This window comes from Solanum verrucosum, unplaced genomic scaffold (genome assembly GCF_900185275.1).
Source record: "Solanum verrucosum unplaced genomic scaffold, falcon-dt-bn FXZP01000246.1, whole genome shotgun sequence".
Classification (NCBI taxonomy): domain Eukaryota; kingdom Viridiplantae; phylum Streptophyta; class Magnoliopsida; order Solanales; family Solanaceae; genus Solanum; species Solanum verrucosum.
The window spans coordinates 841,376-862,793 of record NW_026019995.1 but is presented as its reverse complement, the minus strand read 5'-3'; the positions used below and the strand labels follow the sequence as shown (position 1 = coordinate 862,793).

The following is a 21,418-nucleotide window of genomic DNA, read 5'->3' as shown; positions in this document are numbered from 1 at the left end:
TTGATACCCAAGAAAGTTTATTACTTGCCATTCTAGAAATCTTATTACTTGATCTCCAAGTTTTGCATTAATTTGTTTCCAAGCAAGAAGGTAGCAAGAAGAGGGGATTCTAGACCTTTAAGAATAAGAGGAATTTTTTTTCTTGTTCTTATAATTCTAAAATAAGTTCCTTTTTATTCGCGTTTTGTTTCAACTAAATCCTACTTGTTCTAGGACTAGTTCTTTACTTTCTTTTGTACCCCAAGATTCCATACTTTATTACTACGAACTTGATACACGTTTTGGTTTAATTATAAATCTACAAAGTATTCTCGTTCAAAGGTGATTTTGAGTGGAAAAAGGCAAGTGTGGGTGAGTTTAAAAGAGGGTAAAAGCCATATTAAAAGTGTGATACTTGATCATTTATTCTTTTTTTTTTAGATGTCTAATTCAGGTGGTAATGAGGAAAGGGCTCGTTTAGAAGCCGAGGTCAAAGGAAGGAACGACTTCACCCTTCAAGCTATGCACCAACAATTTGAGAGATGGACCCTTCAATTTCAAGAGATGAGGGATATGATTATCGAACAGAATGACACCATAGCTGCAATTAGGAGGGAGAATAATGTTGTACCCCCAAATAATGTTAGACCCCAAGTTAGAAGGAATGTACCCCATATCCCTTTTGTAAATCCTGAATATGATAATGATGATTTTGATGTTGAATTTAATCTAGAAAGAAGAGATAGGAGGGGACAAAGAGGTAGAGTAGAAGATGATAATATAAATAGTATAAAGATGAAGATGCCATCTTTCAAGGGGACAAGGGATCCAGACTTGTACCTTGATTGGGAGAGACGAGTTGAAGCCATCTTTGATTGCCATAACTACTCTGAGGGTAAGAAAGTTAAACTTGCTATTGTTGAGTTTTCTGATTATGCTGCTTCTTGGTGGAAAAAGCTTGCTAGGGACAGATTGCAAGAGGAGTTACCACCTATTGCTACGTGGGCAAAGATGAAGAGGGTAATGAGGAAGCAGTTTATTCCATCATACTTCCAAAGAGATCTACAATCTCGCCTTCAACGCTTGAAGCAAGGCTCCATGTCGGTGGATGAGTACTTCAAAAGCATGGATATGGCTATGATCCAAGCTAACTGCATGGAGGAAGAAGAGGCTACAATAGCTAGATTTTTAAATGGTTTAAATACAGAAATAGCTAATGTAGTAGAGATACAACAATATGTAACTTTAGATGAGTTAGTTGATTTGTCTGTAAAAGTTGAAAAACAAATTGAGAAAAAGCAGCAAAATAACTCATGGAGAAGTCGATCAAACACTATCTCTAAGAAGCCATGGTCAACTCAAGAGGGGAAACTCCTTCCATACCTCAAGATGATAGAGGTAAAGGTAGGGTTGAGGAGGGAGGTAAAACCTTTAATCCTAAATCTTCTAAACCTTCAAGTTCTATTCAATGTCACAAATGTCATGGAAGGGGGCATATGATGCATGAATGTCCAAGTAGAAGAAACATCCTACTTAGAGAGAATGGAGAATATGAGAGTGAAAAAAGTGAGGGGGAAGAAGAAGAGGGAGAAGGTGTAAGTGAGGAAGATGATTTGGAACTGCCTAATGATGGTATAATTGGGGTGGTTAGGAGAATTATGACTATCAATTTGGGTAGTGTTGATGAAGGGCAGAGAGAGAATTTGTTTCATACTAGGTGTGGGATAAAAGGGAAGACTTATTCTATGATTATTGATGGGGGAAGTTGTGCAAATGTGGTGAGTTCATACTTGGTGGATAAACTAGGAATTGCATGCATGAAGCGCTCTACCCCATATAGGCTCCAATGGTTGAATGATTGTGGAGAAGTAAAAGTAAACAAACAATGCATGATTTCATTCAATGTTGGTAGGTATGAAGATGAGATTCTTTGTGATGTAGTTCCAATGCAAGCATGTCATGTTTTACTTGGCCGACCTTGGCAGTATGATAGGGATACTACTCATCATGGGAGAAAGAATAGGTATAGTCTTCTGCATAATGGTAAGAAGTATACTATTGCACCATTATCTCCTTCTCAAGTGTTTGAAGATCAAAAACGATTAAGGGAAACAATGGGAAAACAAAAGGGAGAGGTAAAAAGTGAGCTTGAGGGAAAAGAAAAAGGCCAAGAGATAGAAAAAAAGAGAGATGGCCGAGAGAAAGAGAGAGAGGGCAGCGATCTAAGTAAAGAGGTAAAAGAGGGTGTGAGTAAAAAAATAAAATGTTTTGGTGAGAGGAAAGAGGCTAAGGAAAAGAAAAATGAGAGCCTTTATATAAAAGCCAAAGAGTGTTTGAATGCTAGGAGAGAGGGACTGCCCATAATACTACTTACTTACAAAGAAGTATTGATTAATTTTGAACAACTAACTCCTTCTTTGCCAAATAGTGTTTCTTCTCTTTTGCAGAATTTTGAAGATGTTTTTCCTGATGACACTCCAAAGGGATTGCCACCTTTGAGAGGGATTGAGCACCAAATAGACTTTGTGTCTGGGTCTCAACTTCCTAATAGGCCTGCCTATAGGAGCAATCCTGAAGAGACCAAAGAATTACAACGGCAAGTTGAAGAATTGCTTGTAAAGGGATTTGTTCGAGAGAGTATGAGCCCATGCTCTGTTCCAGTCCTATTGGTCCCCAAAAAGGATGGAACATGGAGGATGTGTGTAGATTGTCGAGCCATCAACAAGATAACGGTAAAGTATCGCCATCCTATCCCTCGTCTTGATGACATGTTGGACCAACTGTATGGTTCCAAAATCTTTTCTAAAATTGATCTAAAGAGTGGTTACCATCAGATTCGTATGAATCCTGGAGATGAATGGAAAACTGCTTTTAAGACCAAATATGGACTTTATGAGTGGTTAGTTATGCCCTTTGGCTTGACTAATGCACCAAGCACTTTTATGAGACTAATGAATCATGTTTTTAAAGATTTCCATGGAAAATTTATTGTGGTGTATTTTGATGACATCTTGATCTTTTCTCAAAATCTGGATGAACACCTAAAGCACTTAAAACAAGTTTTTGAAGTTCTTAGAAATCAGCGCTTATTTGCTAATCTCAAAAAGTGTACTTTCTGTGTGGATCGTGTGGTTTTCTTAGGTTTTGTGGTCAGTTCTAAGGGAGTTGAAGTAGATGATGAGAAAATCAAGGCAATAAAAGAATGGCCTAAACCTAATAGTGTAACTGAAGTTAGGAGTTTTCATGGACTTGCTAGTTTTTATAGGAGGTTTGTGCGAGACTTTAGCACCATTGCTGCTCCTTTAACTGAAGTTATAAAAAAAGATAAGGTTTTTACATGGGGAAAGGAACAAGATGATGCATTTAACTTGCTGAACGATAAATTGTGTTCTGCGCCTCTTTTGCAATTGCCTGATTTTTCTAAGTCTTTTGAAGTTGAGTGTGATGCCTCTGGTAAGGGCATAGGTGCAGTTTTGATGCAAGACTCCAAGCCAATTGCCTACTTTAGTGAAAAGCTAAGTGGAGCAACATTGAACTACTCAACTTATGATAAGGAGCTATATGCCTTGGTGAGGGCGTTAGCTACATGGCAGCACTACTTGTGGCCTCGAGAATTTGTGGTCAAGACTGATCATGAGTCATTAAAATACTTGAAGAGCCAAGGTAAACTTAGTCGTAGGCATGCTAAATGGGTAGAGTTTATTGAAACTTTTCCTTATGTAATTGCTTACAAACAAGGAAAGGAGAATGTGGTTGCTGATGCACTCTCAAGAAGGTATGTTTTGATCTCTACTCTTACTTCAAAGTTATTGGGTTTTGACCAAATCAAGTTCCTCTATGCTAATGATTCTGATTTTGGTGAGATTTTTGCTGAATGTAAGTTAGGTCCTTTTGAGAAATTTAATCTTCAAGATGAATTTCTATTCAAGGAAAATAAATTATGTGTTCCTAACTGCTCGTTGCGTGAACTATTTGTTAGGGAAGCACATTGTGGAGGGCTAATGGGACATTTTGGTGTACCCAAAACACTGGAAATACTTTCTGAACATTTTTATTGGCCTAGCATGAGAAAGGATGTTGAAAAAGTGTGTTCTTATTGTCTTGAATGTAAACAGGCTAAGTCTAGAACATTGCCGCATGGTCTTTATACTCCTTTACCTGTTTCTAATTCCCCTTGGATTGATATTTCTATGGATTTCATATTGGGGCTGCCAAGGACTAAGTATGGTAAGGATAGTATATTTGTGGTAGTAGATAGATTTTCTAAAATGGCTCGTTTTATCCCATGTAAAAAGACTAATGATGCATCTCATGTGGCTGACTTGTTTGTAAAGGAAGTGGTTAAATTGCATGGAATACCTAGAACTATTGTTAGCGATAGGGATGCCAAGTTCTTAAGTCACTTTTGGAGAATTCTTTGGGGAAAGTTGGGAACTAAATTGCTATTTTCTACATCTTGTCACCCACAAACGGACGGGCAAACGGAAGTGGTTAATAGAACTTTAGGGAACATGTTGAGGGCTATTTTGAAAGGAAAGTTGACTTCTTGGGAAGATTACTTACCTATTGTAGAATTTGCTTATAATAGAACATTCCATTCTTCTACTGGTAAGACTCCTTTTGAAGTTGTATATGGATTCAACCCCCTTACCCCCCTTGATTTATTGCCTTTGCCTACTAATGATTTTGCTAATCTTGATGGTAAGAAGAAGGCTGATATGATGAAGAAAATTCATGAACAAACAAGGCTTGCAATTGAAAAGAAGAACAAGGAAGTTGCATTGCGAAGGAATAAGGGCAGAAAATATGTTGTTTTTAAACCTGGTGACTTGGTTTGGGTGCATATGCGAAAGGAAAGATTTCCTTCCAAAAGAAAGACCAAACTAGATCCTAGAGGAAGTGGGCCATACAAAGTCCTTGAAAGGATTGGAGACAATGCTTATAAACTTGATCTTCCTGGTGAGTTCCAAGTTAGTGCTACTTTTAATGTTTCTGATCTTTCCCATTTTGATGCAGATTTGAATTCGAGGACGAATTCTCTTCAAGAAGAGGGGAATGATAGCATCCAAGGAAGCTCTACTCCATTGAAGGACAAGGATGACGCTTTAGAAACTCCAAGGAGGCCCATAACAAGATCTCAAACCAAGGAGTTCAATGATAAGCTCAATGGGCTTCAATCGCTGATCCAAAGGTTTCTTATTGGGGAAGAAGAGCTCAAGCCCAAGGGAGAGGAATTGTCCAAATGCTACAATTATTTGGTGGCCCAAATTCAAGCCCAAGATGAGGAATTTTAAGGTCCAATTTCGTGCAAAAAAGGTCAAGAAGAGTCCAAGAATCAGCCACAACAAGAGTTGCTTTCTGCCCAAGTTTTGAGAGAAGACTAGTCAAACTTTCCAAGATTGTCAAGATTCTTTTCCTAGTTGGGATTTACCTTATTTACTTATTTATATATAGGTTATTAATATTTCCCTTAATCTATTTATGGTCTCCTAAGTACCATTTAATGCTTTCCTAGAAGTACTAAATGTGTTCCTAGTTAGGTTACTTTATTTCCTTTCTAGAGTAGGATTCCTTGTAATTGTTTTTTTTAGGGTTTGGCTTCTTGGACGTTTTTCCCTTCTCCTATATATAGGAGTCCTTTTCATTCATTAAAGACAATTTAGATTGATATTAATAATATTTGGGAGAGTTCTTTGAACCTTTGTGACTTGTTCTTTGAGAATTTATCTTTAAACCTTTACTAGTTTCATAGTTTAAGGTATAAAGTAACTTCTTCTTGTGATATCTTTGGTTTCTTTTTGGTATTCTTTAGAAGGTGATTAGTTTCTACATACTAATTATTGTCTTTAGTTACTCATAAAGCGGTCAAGATCCGAATCTATCGTTTTGATTCGTTTTCTCAAGTAAAGGCGTTAGATTTCTTCCATAAATCTATACGTTGTTACTTGGATCTTTTCAAGGCCTTAGAACATCTAATCTTTGGAAATTCGTGGATCTTTCCTTCGAATTTCCCATATCTTTATTTAGTTTTTTTTTTGTTTCTTTTCTTTGTGCTTCCGCATTCTAATATTTAATTCTCTATTTGTGATCTCCCTTAACCTTGCTGTTATCAGATTCGATCATGTCACCATGAGCTGTAATATAAATATGGCTATATGTTTTGTTCTCTTTGGGGTGTGTAAAACCAAGTCCTTTAATATCCTAAATGTACTATTACATTCGAATATTTGTGTGAAGCATGAGCAGGCTGATTTCGGTACTCGGAAGCTTGTAATATTCTTCTTATTTCATCCTTGAGCGTGAGGATAATATATATTAATGAAAAGCTCCTCTGTTATTTTCTTAAATTACTTTTTGAAGGTGATTATGCATCTAATCCCTCTACTAGATTATAATCAGTATGCCCTCGTTAATCATTTTTTATTGTCACAAGTATAAGTTAAGTCTCTTTAAAAAGGGTCGCTTCATGACTAGTACGTATTGTGCTCTAGACTAGTATGATGACTGTGAAGTAAAGCTTGAATGTAGAGTTTGAAGTCATAATGTTGATCACTAGGGCTTAAAGTGTGAGTCTTCTATGGTGACATATCTTGCATATATGCAGAATGTGAAAAGTTAATCACCTAAAATAAATCATGCTTGTTACAATAGAATAGCTTGAGGTTGAGCCTTATCATTCCTTAATTGATAGTTGAATTATGTAGCTTGGGATGGTAGATCTCATGGTAGCTTGGGATTGAGGAATTAGCTCTCCTAAGATTAGCTTGAACTAGCATTGATTGGGTGCTTTTCATGGCAGATTGCATTAGTATAGGCATGGTAGCCTAGGATTGAGGATCGATGCTCTCCTACGGGTAGCTTGAACTAGCATGGTTAGAATGCTCTTCATTGTAGCTTGACTTGGTTAGGCCAAGACCATTTCATGGTAGCTTAGGATTGAGACACCATACGCTCCTAAGGATAGCTTAGGGTTGAGGATTCATACTCCTTTAAGGATAGTTTGCATCTTATTGAATGGTTGCATGGTGGCTAGACTGGTATACTTGTATTCTTCCTTTGATAGCTTGGATTGTATGATAGGATTTTTTCAATGGTAGTTAGGTCTAGCATGGTAGTGTGCTATTCTTTGATAGACTAGAATGAAAGATATTTAGCATGGAATAAGCTAGCCTAAACGAGTACTTAGTATGAGTGGCAGTATGAGATGCAATTCATACGTGGCACAAGTATGACTTGAAGCTACTTATGAAGTGTCCTCTTATGTGATGTATGCCTAGGTTGGAGTATTGCTATAGTTGCCTTCCATGATATGAATTGGTTGAAGATGATAGTTCCTTGTCAATGTGAAAGTAGGTCAATAGTGACTCATAGAAGTGATGAATATGATCATGGTGACTTAATGGACATGCTTAGTGTGTGTGGTATTATGGGATTCCCCACATGCATTGCACAAGTGTGCCTTGAGGTTGCTTAGGGGTATAGTGCTCTTATGACATGAAAACCTAGGTCTTGTCTATGAAGGTGCGCTATGACCAAGAATAACCAAAGAGAGGTACTTAGCTTGGATAGTATTATGGGATGCTATCTTTGCCTTGCACTAGTATACTTGGAGGTGGCTTGTGAAGTAGTTCTCTTGAATATGAAAGGCTAATGGTTGAAGTATGTAATTATGAATGTCTTATGTTTATTTGCTATGATATGATGCTTATGTTGGAATTATGTTATGATTTTGTTATTGTCTCTTATGCTTATGTCTTATGTTGACTGGCCATTTGATATGCTTTATGATGTTGTGCTAGCTTTCATACTTGGTACATTTTGTACTAACGCATATTGCCTACATTCTAATCAAATGTAGGGTGTTGGGAGATTGAGTTTCTTGGAGTCTAGCTTCCTAAGTAAGAGTTGAAGATTTGGTGAGTCCTCATAGCTTCGAGGACAAACCCATTTATGTTCTTTTAATGCTTTTCTTATGTTTTAGACTTTATGTGGGCTGCCTCCTAATGACTTTTATGGATGTTATTCATAGATTGTTCGAGACAAGATGTTAGAAAGACTTCCGCCTTTATGAAACGCCTTCGATTTTATGTTTAAAGAAAGTTTTAAATTCTCCCTACTTTTCTATGATATTATGTTATGATGATGCGAAAGGTTGTATGCGATCCTTTCGGGGACAAGTATGGTGCGTTACGTCTAGGGGGTACCCTTGGTTCATGACACAACCAATCTAAACAACATTCAAGCACGACAAGATTATTAACTTAAAATTGGCATTTAAACAATCTAATACTATCAGAGAGGGCCTGCATACGACAAGATGATATGATCATTGTAAATGAGTACAACATTTTTTAAAGTAAACTCGGGATTCGGAAACAAACCTTAGATGCTGATTAAAATAGGATTGAAATGCTAGGCAGCAAAGAAATCCTAGTTCCGAGCACCAATCAACAACTAAAATACTTATTGAAAGCGAGAATATTGAAAATACTAACTTGGTGAGAGATTGTGAAGCGAGGGAAAGTGTAGAGTTTGAAACTTTAAAACCTTTGGCCATATATAACCGCCCAGTTCGCGTCCACTCGGCGACATTAGTCGCGTCTGCCGATCCACTCAGCGACGCGCCGAATGGTCACTTACCCCGCCGATTTCTATAGGACCTTCATTTAAGAAGGCAGTCTTAATCGTGGTCCCTGACCTGGTCGGCAATTCGCTGAATGGACTTTTAGTTCGCTAAACATAATTTCCACACACTCTCCACACTTTGACGTGAACAATCAACACACCATTATTTCTATAACATTAACAAAGCATTTAAGACCTTGGGTTGCCTCCCAAGTACCGCCTTAGAACGTCGTGGCCCGACGCAAGTCTTTCCTCACTCTCCATCATTAGGGTTGACCTTAGTGTTACCAGGTAACCCCAATAGATCATTTGAGTGTAGAGGAGGCACTGCATAACTCATGAGTGTCCTGATCAGCTGGATAGATCTAGAATGAGAGCCAATCAATTGATTCAACACTTCAATATTTTCCTTCATCTCTTCCAGCACTCGATCTTGTTCAGTGTTCTTTTGGAGAAACTATTGTTCTACCCGTCTCTAGACCTTTTCCTCTCATGAGCGGGTATGTACCTCCCTTGACTTTTGCACTAGTCTTCCACCTCTTATATTTTGGTGGCCAAATCGTTCAGCTGAGTTACCAGTGTAGTTAATTTGAAGTCCCTCTCTGCTTCTTGATTCACCTCAGCCAATTTTGCTACCCTTTCCCTCAGCCATGCTTAGGGTATCTGCCTACAACAACAACTCAAAGAAAAAGAAAACTAAAAATAAAGTTAGTAAACTACGACGGACAAGAAAACTCAAATAACACCACTCTCCGGCAGCAGTGCCATTTTGATGCTTAAGGACGTAATCAATTAACACTAGTTTGATTCAAGTGCCATCAGATCACATGTAGTGATATAACCCAACCAAGGGTTAGGATCATTCCCACATGGAGTGGTTTTGAGAATTAATAGAAAAATAAAATTTAGTTTAATTATTCATAGTTATAGATATTGACGATTAAAAACATATTAAATCTAATGGAGTGATGCAAGCATCAATTATCAATGGGGGTTTGTATTAGTTAACAACTAAAAGAGAAGCAAAAATATAAGAAAATGAGATATGGAGATGGGATTCTTGGGATGTGATAGGACTACGGGATAGACTAGACTATCGGGTACATGCTTTTGATAGTAAATTCGTTGAGTATTTGTGACTAGGCTAGACTATAGTGGGGGTAAATTCTCTCTCAAGCAACTTACCCCGAATCAACTAGGTTTCTCTCGAACACCTAGTTGTTGCATTAAGTACAGCCTCTGCTTTAGCCCATTCACTCTCTCAAGTTGAATTTGCGGGAGAAGGACTAGGATTCACTCTATCGAGATGAACCCATATCACTCAATACCACTAACTATCAATTTAGTAGTCTTAGTTTTACGACCTCTCCCTCGAGCAAGCCAAAAATACTAAGATGAAATTGTATTTGCAACTATAATACTATTAAGTTCGTAGACAACTACCAAATGAAATCACATTTAAATAACAAATAAACTATCAACAAGCAATACCAAATAGATAATCTAACCCATATTCAGAAAATCACACCCTAAGAATTGGGGTTTTAGCTAGACATGTAATAGAGATAAAATCAATACCAATATTAGTTTCCATCAACTGGGTATGCAGAATTATTTATTAAAACACGTCAAGAGTGAAGAATCTTTGAGACCCACGTCCAATTATTTGGGGTTGAAACCCTTTGTATCTTCAAGGTCTTAGAACAAAGTCTCTGAAATCCTCTAAAACATGAAACTGAAAATATTCTATTTGTGAATAAAAATGTCTATGACTTGATTTCTTCTTTTTATACTAAGCTAACAATTTCAACAAGTATTTATAGTGTTTGAAAATTTGTGCTGCCGTGGATCACTCGGCGCAGTTAGTGGGAATCGCTGATACACTTGGCGATCCATCTTTTGGTCGATTTCATCGCCTTCTTGCTTTATCCTTCAGCCTCTTCGCGCTTTGATTCATTGGGTGATATGGTAGTGCTACGCAAAATTACTCGATGACACACCGACTACTCTATTTCATCACCAACTTGATCTTTCCCATAAGGGGTCAGCACATTGGAACAAAAGGTGATCTCCAGGCCGATCGACGACTCACCAACTGGTCTCGGCGATCCTCACACCTACATTTCTTCATTCTTTTGAGCCGATTTGTTCCCTTTTGCCAAGTAGTGTCCATGATTTGCCTTAAACTGTAAATACCTGAAACTAAGGGTTTTCAGTAGATATTGAGACGAAATATGCATTTGAGGACACTAATTCTATCAAAATATAGCCCTAAATTAGTTCAATTTGTGGACTCATGAGTATGTCTCCCTACTAATTGGTGTTTGGGAAAGCTTGTCATATCTTGAATGAATTAAAACATAAAGCTTTATGGGCCTTGAAGAAGATAAATCTCAATTGGGATGTAGCCTCCAGAGATCGTGCACACCCAATCGTTGAGTTGGATTAATATCATTTGCAAGACTAAGAAAGTTCCACCCAATATAAGGAAAAGGTTAAATGATGGATTGATGCTTAGATATTACCTTATTTCATGTAAGGGACTTGGTCCTACTCTTCAATTCAAGGTTGAAATTCTTCCAAGGCTTACAAATCCAAGTGGGTTAGTCCACACACTATCACACGGGTGTATGGCAATGGAGTGACAGAAATTGAAGATGCAAAGGGGTTTGATTCAAAATCAATGAACAAAGGTTGAAAGAATAATTTGTTGATGGTCATGACGTGAGAGTTGTTGATGTCGTGTATTTGGATGATATTTGAAATATATATCCACATCGGGTCTCGACGTTAAATTAGGTGCTTCTTGGGAGGCAACCCAAGTGTTAAATATTTTCAATAACATGGGTGTCACAATGTGCAGGTATTGTGAAGAGCAATGGGCGATGAGAAAGGCAACTAGCGATACTGCGAGTATAGTAACTGAACCTCCAATAAGTTTGCCTAATCAGAGGCTCAACTTTAGGTGCTTACTGTTTATTTCAGCGATGAGCAACACCTATTAGGTGATGCACCTAGTTCGTTTAGAAGACTCGCTATAATCCGCTTAATCATACAGGTAAAATTAGAGGAACACTGGTATGTTCGGCGCATCTATGGAAAGAACAATTATTCACCCAGGTGTTTTGGGGGATGATGGTAAAGTCCATCAAATAATGCCCCAAACCACTGTCCTCATCTATGATCTAATCTTACTCGGAGATTCGCTGAAAAAGTTGGTTAATGACGATTTTAAGTGACTGCTTAGGGAGTGATTTAAGTGTCATCTCTATCTGTGATTTTTGTGCATTGAGAACACTGCATTTTACTTTTGTTGGGGTGAGAGCCTTCGTGCGAATATTCCCCTTTTGATTATATTTTGAGTTTTGAATATTTTTAATACTACTTTTGTTTAAATAAGAGTGATCTTTTAGATTAACGGTTGTCTCATTATTTTTGTTTCATTTTGTAACACCTCGGACTTAAAAAAAAGGCTAAAAAAGGGCAAACGGGAAAGTCCACAAACCCAAAATGAATAATGGACCGTTCAAGACACCCTAGACAGATCATTTAAGGGTCCACGTCCCGTTTAGGGTATCTTTAATGACCATCCAAGTCATCCTGGGTCGAGGTAACCTTGACTGGACCTTAGACGGCCCATAGTGACTTGGACGGCCCATCAAGGGGTTTGTACAAGTAACCCATTAGTTTTATAATTTTTTCTTCTGAATAAAATGAATTAGGTGGTCCATAACCTATAAAATTAAAGTTATTGAGTCCTCTTTCCAATGCCACCATGCCTCATTTTTTCTTCGGAGTAAAAAGTTATGCCCGTTTTAGTAAAACCATGTTCTGTAGGTGAAGCTTAACGACCGGCTATACTGACTATGAAGCCTTAGAAGGCTCATGAAGCCTTCTTTTAAGTCACCTCGTCAGTTTTTAAGCTAGGGTCATTTTAATATTTTTCCAAAGTATTTGGTACCCAAAATAAGTCATTTTAAACCCTATTTCATGCACTATAAAAGTGAATTAAGTGATAAAACTATCAACTTCAATTCATCTCCTAAATTCCATAAATTTGACCAAATTCATCCTCTCCAAAAAGCTTCTCTCTAGACCAAGGAAGAAGAAGAAGTTAGGGTTCTTCAAGTTCAAGTCTCCTTTCTTTATCATTGTTAAGGACTTCAATCCAAGTATGTAGGGAGTTAGTCAATGGGTTCCAATCACCCATTAAGTCTCCAAAACTTCTTCAATTCTCCAATTCAATTTTCCAAGATTTGAATATGTTTTCACTCAAATCCTCATGGGTTCTATTTGTATGGATTCAATTAATTTATTATGATCTTATTTCGATGATTTGGATTTAATTACAGGCTTTTCAACAAATTCCATGTGAACCCATGCATTGATCTATAAGCTTTGACTATGAAGCCTAGTTTACATAAATTTTCAAAATAGCTTGAATCTATGAATGTGTTTTATGAAATTATGCATGTTTTTTTGAAAGCAAGGTTTATGACTCAAGTAAGCTTATAGATGAAGGTATCTGTATTTTCTTTGAAGCTTGGCCACATGACATGAATTACATCTAGATTTTCCTTCAATGATTTTCGGGCTATTTTCTTAAATTATGTCTCAATTAATATTGAATCTGAATATGACATCAATGATTATAGATCACGCTTGCAAAACTATTTCCATTACTAGTAGGGCATTTCTAGCTTGAAGTGGATGACTATGGGTCTTAAAAAGCTACTATGAAAATATCATGGATAGTGAAAGGTTTTCTCACGCACGGTGTAAGTAGATATCCTATGATGTTTCTAATTTGTATTAGTATCTTAATTATACTTTTCCATGTGTAATAAGATGAATATCATTAATGACAATTATCTGGGATTTATGCTTAGTACCGAGAGGATATTGAGATTGAAGTTCTGCTGTAGCTTGGGGCCGTGTGTCTAGTACGATCACATACATATATGCCACCATAGGATGATTGTCTTAGATATGCATTATCTAGTGTATCCACTTTAGGTCAGATTTATGGTCCTTACCTTCTCAAGTAGAATACCCCATTTTGGTGTGGGGTAGACACTTGATTCCATGTTTTAGCTCGTATGGTCTATATGTGGGTAAATGGTGAACTTCCAACAAAATGAACTCAGTAAATTTCTAATGTTTTATGAAGATTCCTTTTATGATTCAAATATGCATTGACCATGCTCATGATTTACGAATCTTCTGAAATGATTTTACTCTGTTTCGACTTGGTTATACATTCCATATTTTTTATTATGTCCCTTAATGATCACATCTCATGTTTTATTGTATTTCCCTCATACTTAGTACATTCAATGTACTAATGCATACTTCTGTTTACATTGTATCACAAATGTAGGGCTTGGCGAATCTTATCATTTTGTTCATGGGTAGTTGATTGCACTAAAGATTTGAAGACTTGTTGAGACCTCATATTTCGAGGACGATGTCACTTTTATAGCTTTATGTCATTTTAGTTTTAGACTTTGTATGTGATGTATGGGTTACGTCCCAATTACCTTCCTTATGATGTATTAGATGGCCTATTAAGAAAATGTTAAACTTCCGCTATGATTCAAAAACTCTTTTATATGAAAGGCAATCATTTGAACTCTTTAATTCTATTATCTTGTATGATGTATTCTAAGTGGCTTGTGTAAGGCTTCTGAGGTCTTATACACCATGTCTAATCTAGGGTGTACTTTGGGTAGTGATAAACTTAGTATCAAAACATGTTTTTTGAAAGGTCTTATGATGCCTTATAAGCAACGTCGAGTACAATCCTGTTCATGAGTGTGAATCGCGCCACAGTTATAATGACCATAAGATGTTTAGGAAACTTCACTTCTTTTACTTCTCTAAAGTCGTACCATCGAGCTCATTTATATAAAGGTCCTCCTTTCCTAACCCTTATTTATGATTTATAAAATATGCCTCTACGAAGGAATCTCGTAGGAAGGAATAGGAATGTTTGTGAAAAGATAGTGCCTGACGTTCCCCAAGTGCTAGTCGACCCTTTGGTCGAGAAAGTGACTATTGATTTGTTTTGACCCACATTTCATGCCAATGGTCCAAGCTATGACGTGTCAAGCAAATAGAGAGGTGGTGCCTCCCGTTAATCAAAGGTGGGTACGGCGGCAACAAGGGTGAGAGACTTTACTAGAATGAATCCTCTGAAATGTCATGGGTCTAAATTTGAGAAATATCTTCAAGAGTTCATTGATTAGGTTTATTAGATCATGAGATTTATGGGTGTCACTTTGGTTGAAAAGGTGGAATTAGCCGCTCATAAAGTTAAGGTTGTTGCTCAAGTTTTGCTTAACTAATAGAAGGAAGAGAGGGCAATAGATGCGGGTCCTATTAATTGGGAGAAATTTAAGATATGTTTTCTTTGTAGGTTCTTTCTCCTTGAGATAAGCGAGGCAAAAGTACTTGAGTTTATTAACCTTTGTCAAGGGAATATGAGTGTGAAGGATAGCTTCAGTTAAAGTTAGTCATGATAACTTGGGATTGATGACTCATAATCTCCTAAGGATAGCTTACAATTGAGAATCATACTCCCCTAAGGATAGCTTGATTTTGTATCATAGTATACTTGCAAGGGTAGCATGACTTATTTGGTCTAGGACTATTTCATGGTATCTAGGAGAGGACACTTGTACCTTTCCTAGAGTAGATTGGACTTGCATGTTAGTGTGTCTTCCAAGGTAGTTAGCTTAGCCTTATATATCTATGGTAGTAAGATGATAGCATTGTCTATCCTATAAGGTGGTTATTCGTTGGTAGCCTTGACTTGATAAATAGAGTTCATTTATGGGTTTTGACCTGCCTAGTACTAAATAGAGAAGTACCTTAAATGAATAGAGGCAAATAGTCAAGAAAGACTATTCCCCAATTAGTGAGCATTCATGAAAGTCTAAAGAAGTACTTAGTGTGGATAGTAGTATGGGATGACATCCATATATGGAACAAGTATGTCTTGAGACTATTGTGAAGGGTTCTCTTATGTAGTGTAGCTTAGCTTGGGTTGTTGCCATACTTGCCTTCCAAGATATGATTGACTATAGGTGATAGCTCCCTTGTCTATATAAAGTAAGCCAATAGTAAGAACAGAGGAGGGTGAATATGAATAGGATGACTTCGATGTTATGCTTAGTGTGAAGGGTAGTATGGGATTCCTTTCATGCATTGCACAAGTGTGCCTTAAGGTTACTACTTAGAAGTATCGTGCCTTACGGTAAGAAAAGCTTAAGTGTTGACCATGTATATATACTATGATTAAGATGACCAAAAAGGGATACTTGGCTTGGGTGGTATTATGGGATGCTATTAATGCTTTGCACATGTATGCTTTTGAGGTTCCTTGAGAATGGTTCTATTATGGTATATATGACTAAGAGTCAATTATGCTTATTATGATTATGACTTATCTCCTATGCTGATTAACTATGTCTTATGTTTACTTATGATTATATGATTCTTAAGTTGAAGATTATGCTATGACTATGTTATTATCTCTTATGCTTATGTCTTATGTTGACTAACTAGTTGAAATGATCTTATAATGTTGTGCTAGCTATCATACTTGGTAAATTTTGTACTACGCATACTTTTCCTACATTGTAATCAAATGTAAGGTTTCGGATATTGAGTTTCATTGGAGACTAGGTTTCTAAGGAGTAAGAAGAGTTGAAGATTTGGTGAGTCCTCATAGCTTCGAGGACAAACCCATTATTTCCTTTAAGTATTTTCTTTATGTTTAGAGACAATTATATGGGATATGTCCAAAGAGGTTAATCGAAAGGGTATTATATGCGTTGAGACAAAGTATAGAAAGGCTTCTGCTTGATATTAGGAAAATAAGTTTGATTGAAAAAGTTTTAAATTTTCCATACTTTTCTATTATCTTATGTAATGATTATGCTAAGGGATTGTATGAGACCCCTTCGGGGTCAAGTACACGATGTTACGTCTAGGGTTACCCCAGGGTCATGACACGTAGTCAGCCTATAAGTGGACACCATGGAGAACTGCCTAAGGCAGTAACCACGCCTGGACCCACGCCCAGTAGATGGTTACACGTCCCGTGGTTGGGAGAACCATAGGTGGCAAAGAATTCTCTCACCACGAAACACCATCAACGAGGAGAGATCGTAGGTCCATCCACGGTCCGTCATCATGGTCTTGTGGGTCAGGCTTGATCGGCTAATTAAGGGGTATAAAGGTCCTTCCAAGATTTAATTAGAATTAAGTGGTGTCGTTTTACCCTAACCTAGACCACCTATATAAGTATTTTAGACCCCTAATCTAGGTCATTAAAGTCATTCTCTGAACTCACCAAAAGAATTGGGTTCCTCTCTCAAGTAATTCTCTCTCTAGAAAGTCGAAGAAGAAGAAGAGGGTTCAAGCTAGGTCAGGTCAAGTCAAGTCTCCATTCTCCTAAGCTTGGTAGGCTCTGTAATCAAGGTATGATGGTTTATACATCCATGGATTCCATTCATCAATGGAGCCCCATGTTATCCCCAATTTGAAGAAGAATTATGTATGTCAAATAAGGGTTTCTTTTAATGTTATGGGTTATTATCCAATTGAGCGGATTCTGGTTGTTTATCATTATTTATGATGGAATTGTATGTTTTTAGTATGATTGTAGAGGTATCCATGCTTAGCCTATAATTCTAAGATTAATTTGATCTGGATGGGTTTTATTCCATGAAAAGGGAAATTGAGGATTGAGAAGTAATCTTCTAGGATTGATGATATACATTAATTTACTAAAATCAAAGTATATATGATGACCTATGACTTGTAGTTTTTGAGGATAGAATTTTCTTGAGATCAAGGCATATATGATGAGTTATGATGATTAGGCCTTTCAGAGTAAAGCTTGCATGATGAAGTATGTTTAGTAGGGCTTTGACTGTAAAACTTATATGTTGAATTATGTTTAGTAGGGCTTGAGAGTAAAGCTAATATGATGAGTTATGTCTAGTAAGGCTTTGAGAGAAAAGCTATATGATGATTATTGAATTGTAGATAGAATTGTTGTTGAAGGTTTACCCACATGCCTACTATATTAATGTATATATGTATAATGTGAAAGGTCTTCTCATATTGAATGATTCTAGGTTGAAAGGCTTGCTCACCTAAAATGAATACAAAGCATGTATGAATTATGATATCTTAAAGTAGTGATATGAAATCCCTTCATGAATAGCTTGACTTGGTAAGACAAGACCATTCATGGTAGATTGAGATAGTAGAACTCATGTATAGCCTTGAATTGAGCAATAGTACCCTTCAAATTGTTAGCTTAATCTAGCATGAGAGGATGCTTGCATGATAGCTTTATTTGGTGAGGCCACATCATTTCATGGTAGCTTGGATTGAGCTATAGTGCCCTTCCTTGAGTATCTTGTACTTGCATGAGAGTATTCTTTCCATGATAGATTGGTCTAGCATAATAAGTTGATATTCCTTGGTATCCTTGAATTGTTCAATTGTAAACATTCATGAGTCATTATATGTCTTGGACTAGTAAAATAGTACTCTTCCATAAATATTATGAATATGAGGAACTAATCCCTAATCAAGGTAGCATAGTTATGATGAAACAAGATTACTCCAAGGAGTATTATAAATATGTTTCTAGATGAGTTTAATTGTATGATAATATCTTAGCTTTGATTGTTAATTGAGTTGCTTTCCTTGACATGTATGATTAGAGGTGGATAACATAAGTATTGAGTAAGAACAAGTTGAGGTTACTTCAGAAGTGTTCCTCTTATGATATGATGACTTATGTGCATTGAATATGCCTATGAATTATGTTGTTGTCTCTTATGATTATGGTATATGTCTTGTGTTGACTAATTCTTATGATATGCTTATGTTGATGATTTTCTCTAGCCATCATATTTACTACATTTTTGTATTAACGCATACCCTTGCCTACATTCTTATGAAATGTAGGATCCGTCGATATTGACTTCCATCCTCGTGGCTAGGATCTTAGTAGATCAAGCAAGTGAAGATTTGGTGAGTCCGCATAGCATCGAGGATTTGATCACCTTTCCTTTATGTCTTTCATTTTATCTTTTGAACTTTGTATGGGTTGTGTCCCTAAGACATTCAAGTATTAATTGGTTTAAGACAAGTGTTAAAGACTTCCGCTTCGTTTTATGAAACTTGGATATTAATGAAAATGTTTTAATTTCCGCACCATTTTCTATTATCTCATGTTATGATATGCTAAGGGGCTTGTATGAGACTTCTCCGAGTCTTGTACGCCTTGTTACGTCTAGGGAGTACCCCTGGGTCACGACATTAGTCTACCTATCGATGCGATATGACGCACTTGATCAATGTTATTTAAGTTTCATAGTTCATTTTCATATATGTCTACGTGTCATATAGTCTACTTGCGTACATATTATATATTTCGTACATATAGTACTCATGCATCATGTGCTCATCTAGTCTATTTCCTATATGCCTTATAGATCATTCTTTCACACACTACTGTATAGTTCATATGCAGATGTACACCACATATTTCTATTGCTTAATGCATGTATATTATGTGCTCTCTATTGTGCTAGTCTGGCTACGTGTCATACCTAATCTGACTTATTTATTGGTATACTATGCCCCTCTGTGCTTATTGACTTGAGTTTTGAACATTTTGGAAAAATGTTTACTTGTATCATTATGTAGTGAAGATTTAGACTAGAAAAGGTTGGGCGTATATGTAAATTTTATCACAATCATAGATAAATAACTTAGCATAATGCATGATCTGAAGGTGCGACATAAAACTTTAGAGTTTATATTAACAGTTATGCATTCTTATAGGACTCACCTACGAAAAGTGTCATAAGATAAAAGAGAAGGAAAATTATAGAGCCCAATAGGTTAGGCCTATGATTTTATGTGTCTGTTCTATATAATAAAATTTGGGAGATACTATAGTTATTCTATATTGTAAGGTCCGGAAGCTAAGCACAAAAGGTGTAACCTTCATTGAAGTATTGTAGAAGGACTAGAATTTAACATAAGATATATGGAAATAGATGATGGTAGAGATCCTAAGTACCCCTTCTTATTCTAAACATCAACATAAGGATCTGAGATCATGTGGTCCCCTTAATAGATCATAAGTCCTACTAGAATTTGTTGTCATTTGCATGTCTTTTGTTTAGGTATATTAAATTCCTTCTTTGTTTGCGTTCTACTTGTGCATCTCCAGTGAATTACATGGTCAAGAAAGGAGTATAATTTTTCATAATCTTATTTCATGAACCATATCTATTGGGATATCATGCGAGACTTGTCTATATGTGTTTTAGGTTAGTCTATAAATTTTGGATAATCCTATTTACAAAGGAAACTCTCGCAAATCTCCAAATGAAATTCCAAGGTTAACAAAACTATCAGCTACACCTATCATTCAAAGATGAATGATCATAAGGGGGGAGGATGTAACACCCCGTATTCTATATGTACTAGTTCTATTTCTATGACGCTTATAAATTGCTTTGTAGTATAGTTATGGACTCAGTTTCCTATTCGACTACTGATAATTGAATAAATTTAAAGTGAATTATACGAAGATTTTAATGCGACCCAATTAAGTTGACATCGATGGAAGTATTTAAATTTGAGATGATAAAGTGGTATTTGAGGCTAAAGTTTAAATGACATAGTATATATATGTTGTAAGTTAACTTAAAGGTATTAAGGTCTGGAAATTGAATAAAATATTGAGGTTCTTACTTCACTTAACTAACCTAGTAGGTGACAAGTAGGTGCATCTGGAAATGGAATAAAATATTGAGGTGCTTGGTTGACTTAACAAATCTAGTAGGTGCATCACCTACTTTGACTTATTAACCAGCCCAAAGGACTAAGTAGGTGCATCACCTACAAGCACTCTTTTGACAATGTTATTGGGCCAAGTACACTACCACCTACTTGCATTAATCTGGCCCAAGTTGAGTAGAAGAATAAAGGGAAAATGGACAACCAAGGCCCAATATTCTTAAGTGCAAAAAGGCCCAAGTGAAAAGTCCAAAATAAGTGAGAAAGTTGGCCAAAGTAGGTCCTCTAAAAAGGGATTGATTTTACTTTGACAAAAATCTGTTTTCTTGAGCTTTCTCTCTTCTCTCTCTCTTAACTTCATACAGAATCCATAAATACCATTAGAGTTCTTGAATATTAGAAGGTATAAGTTAAGACAAGTTGAGGAGGACAACATTTACTTTGAAGAATCCAAGTCTTAGCAAGTGGTAGTTCAATCCACCAAGGTAAGGTACTGCAATTTTCTCCCTCATGTGCTTGAGTAAATTATTTCATATGTGTTAGTAAGTTGGAAATTGTTTCTTTTACATGGTGCATTATTGGGGAGGTTTTTCTGGTGGTTAGTGCATGTTGGGACAGCAATGGAAGGGAGTCCCCTTTAAATTCAATTATGAGCTCATTTTAAAAGTAATGTAAGCCATGATTCATATTGCTTCTGTTACATTATTATGTTTAAGGATTGTTTTATGTATGTTATGATACGGGATGTGACTGAGTGTGGTGAAATTGTGGAGACGTTAAAGGACTTAAATATTGGAGCGAGTTTTGGGGAGGACCTCATACAAAGGTTGTATATTATATAGACGTGATTAAAGGGAAGGGAAAAAACATTGGCTTGATAAATTGCATGCTTATTGCTTGGTTACTATTTTTGTGAGATCAAGTATATCAAATTGGTTGATTAGCTACTAATACTACTCTTACAACCTATTTT

At 36.5% G+C, this 21,418-nt stretch overlaps 1 protein-coding gene across 1 annotated transcript in view; it reads left to right on the top strand.

The window, feature by feature from the left end:
- Positions 1–870: 870 nt before the first annotated feature.
- Positions 871–21,418, top strand: part of LOC125819231 (uncharacterized) — a gene marked incomplete at its 5' end in the record, with an annotated part of 69,305 nt that continues 48,757 nt past the window's right edge. Inside the window, 6 exons of the mRNA XM_049498697.1 lie at positions 871–1,300; positions 1,345–1,972; positions 2,423–2,679; positions 3,121–3,758; positions 3,876–4,654; positions 4,808–4,928. Coding sequence (XP_049354654.1) covers positions 871–1,300; positions 1,345–1,972; positions 2,423–2,679; positions 3,121–3,758; positions 3,876–4,654; positions 4,808–4,928 — 2,853 coding nt within the window. The remainder of the gene's footprint in view (positions 1,301–1,344; positions 1,973–2,422; positions 2,680–3,120; positions 3,759–3,875; positions 4,655–4,807; positions 4,929–21,418) is intronic.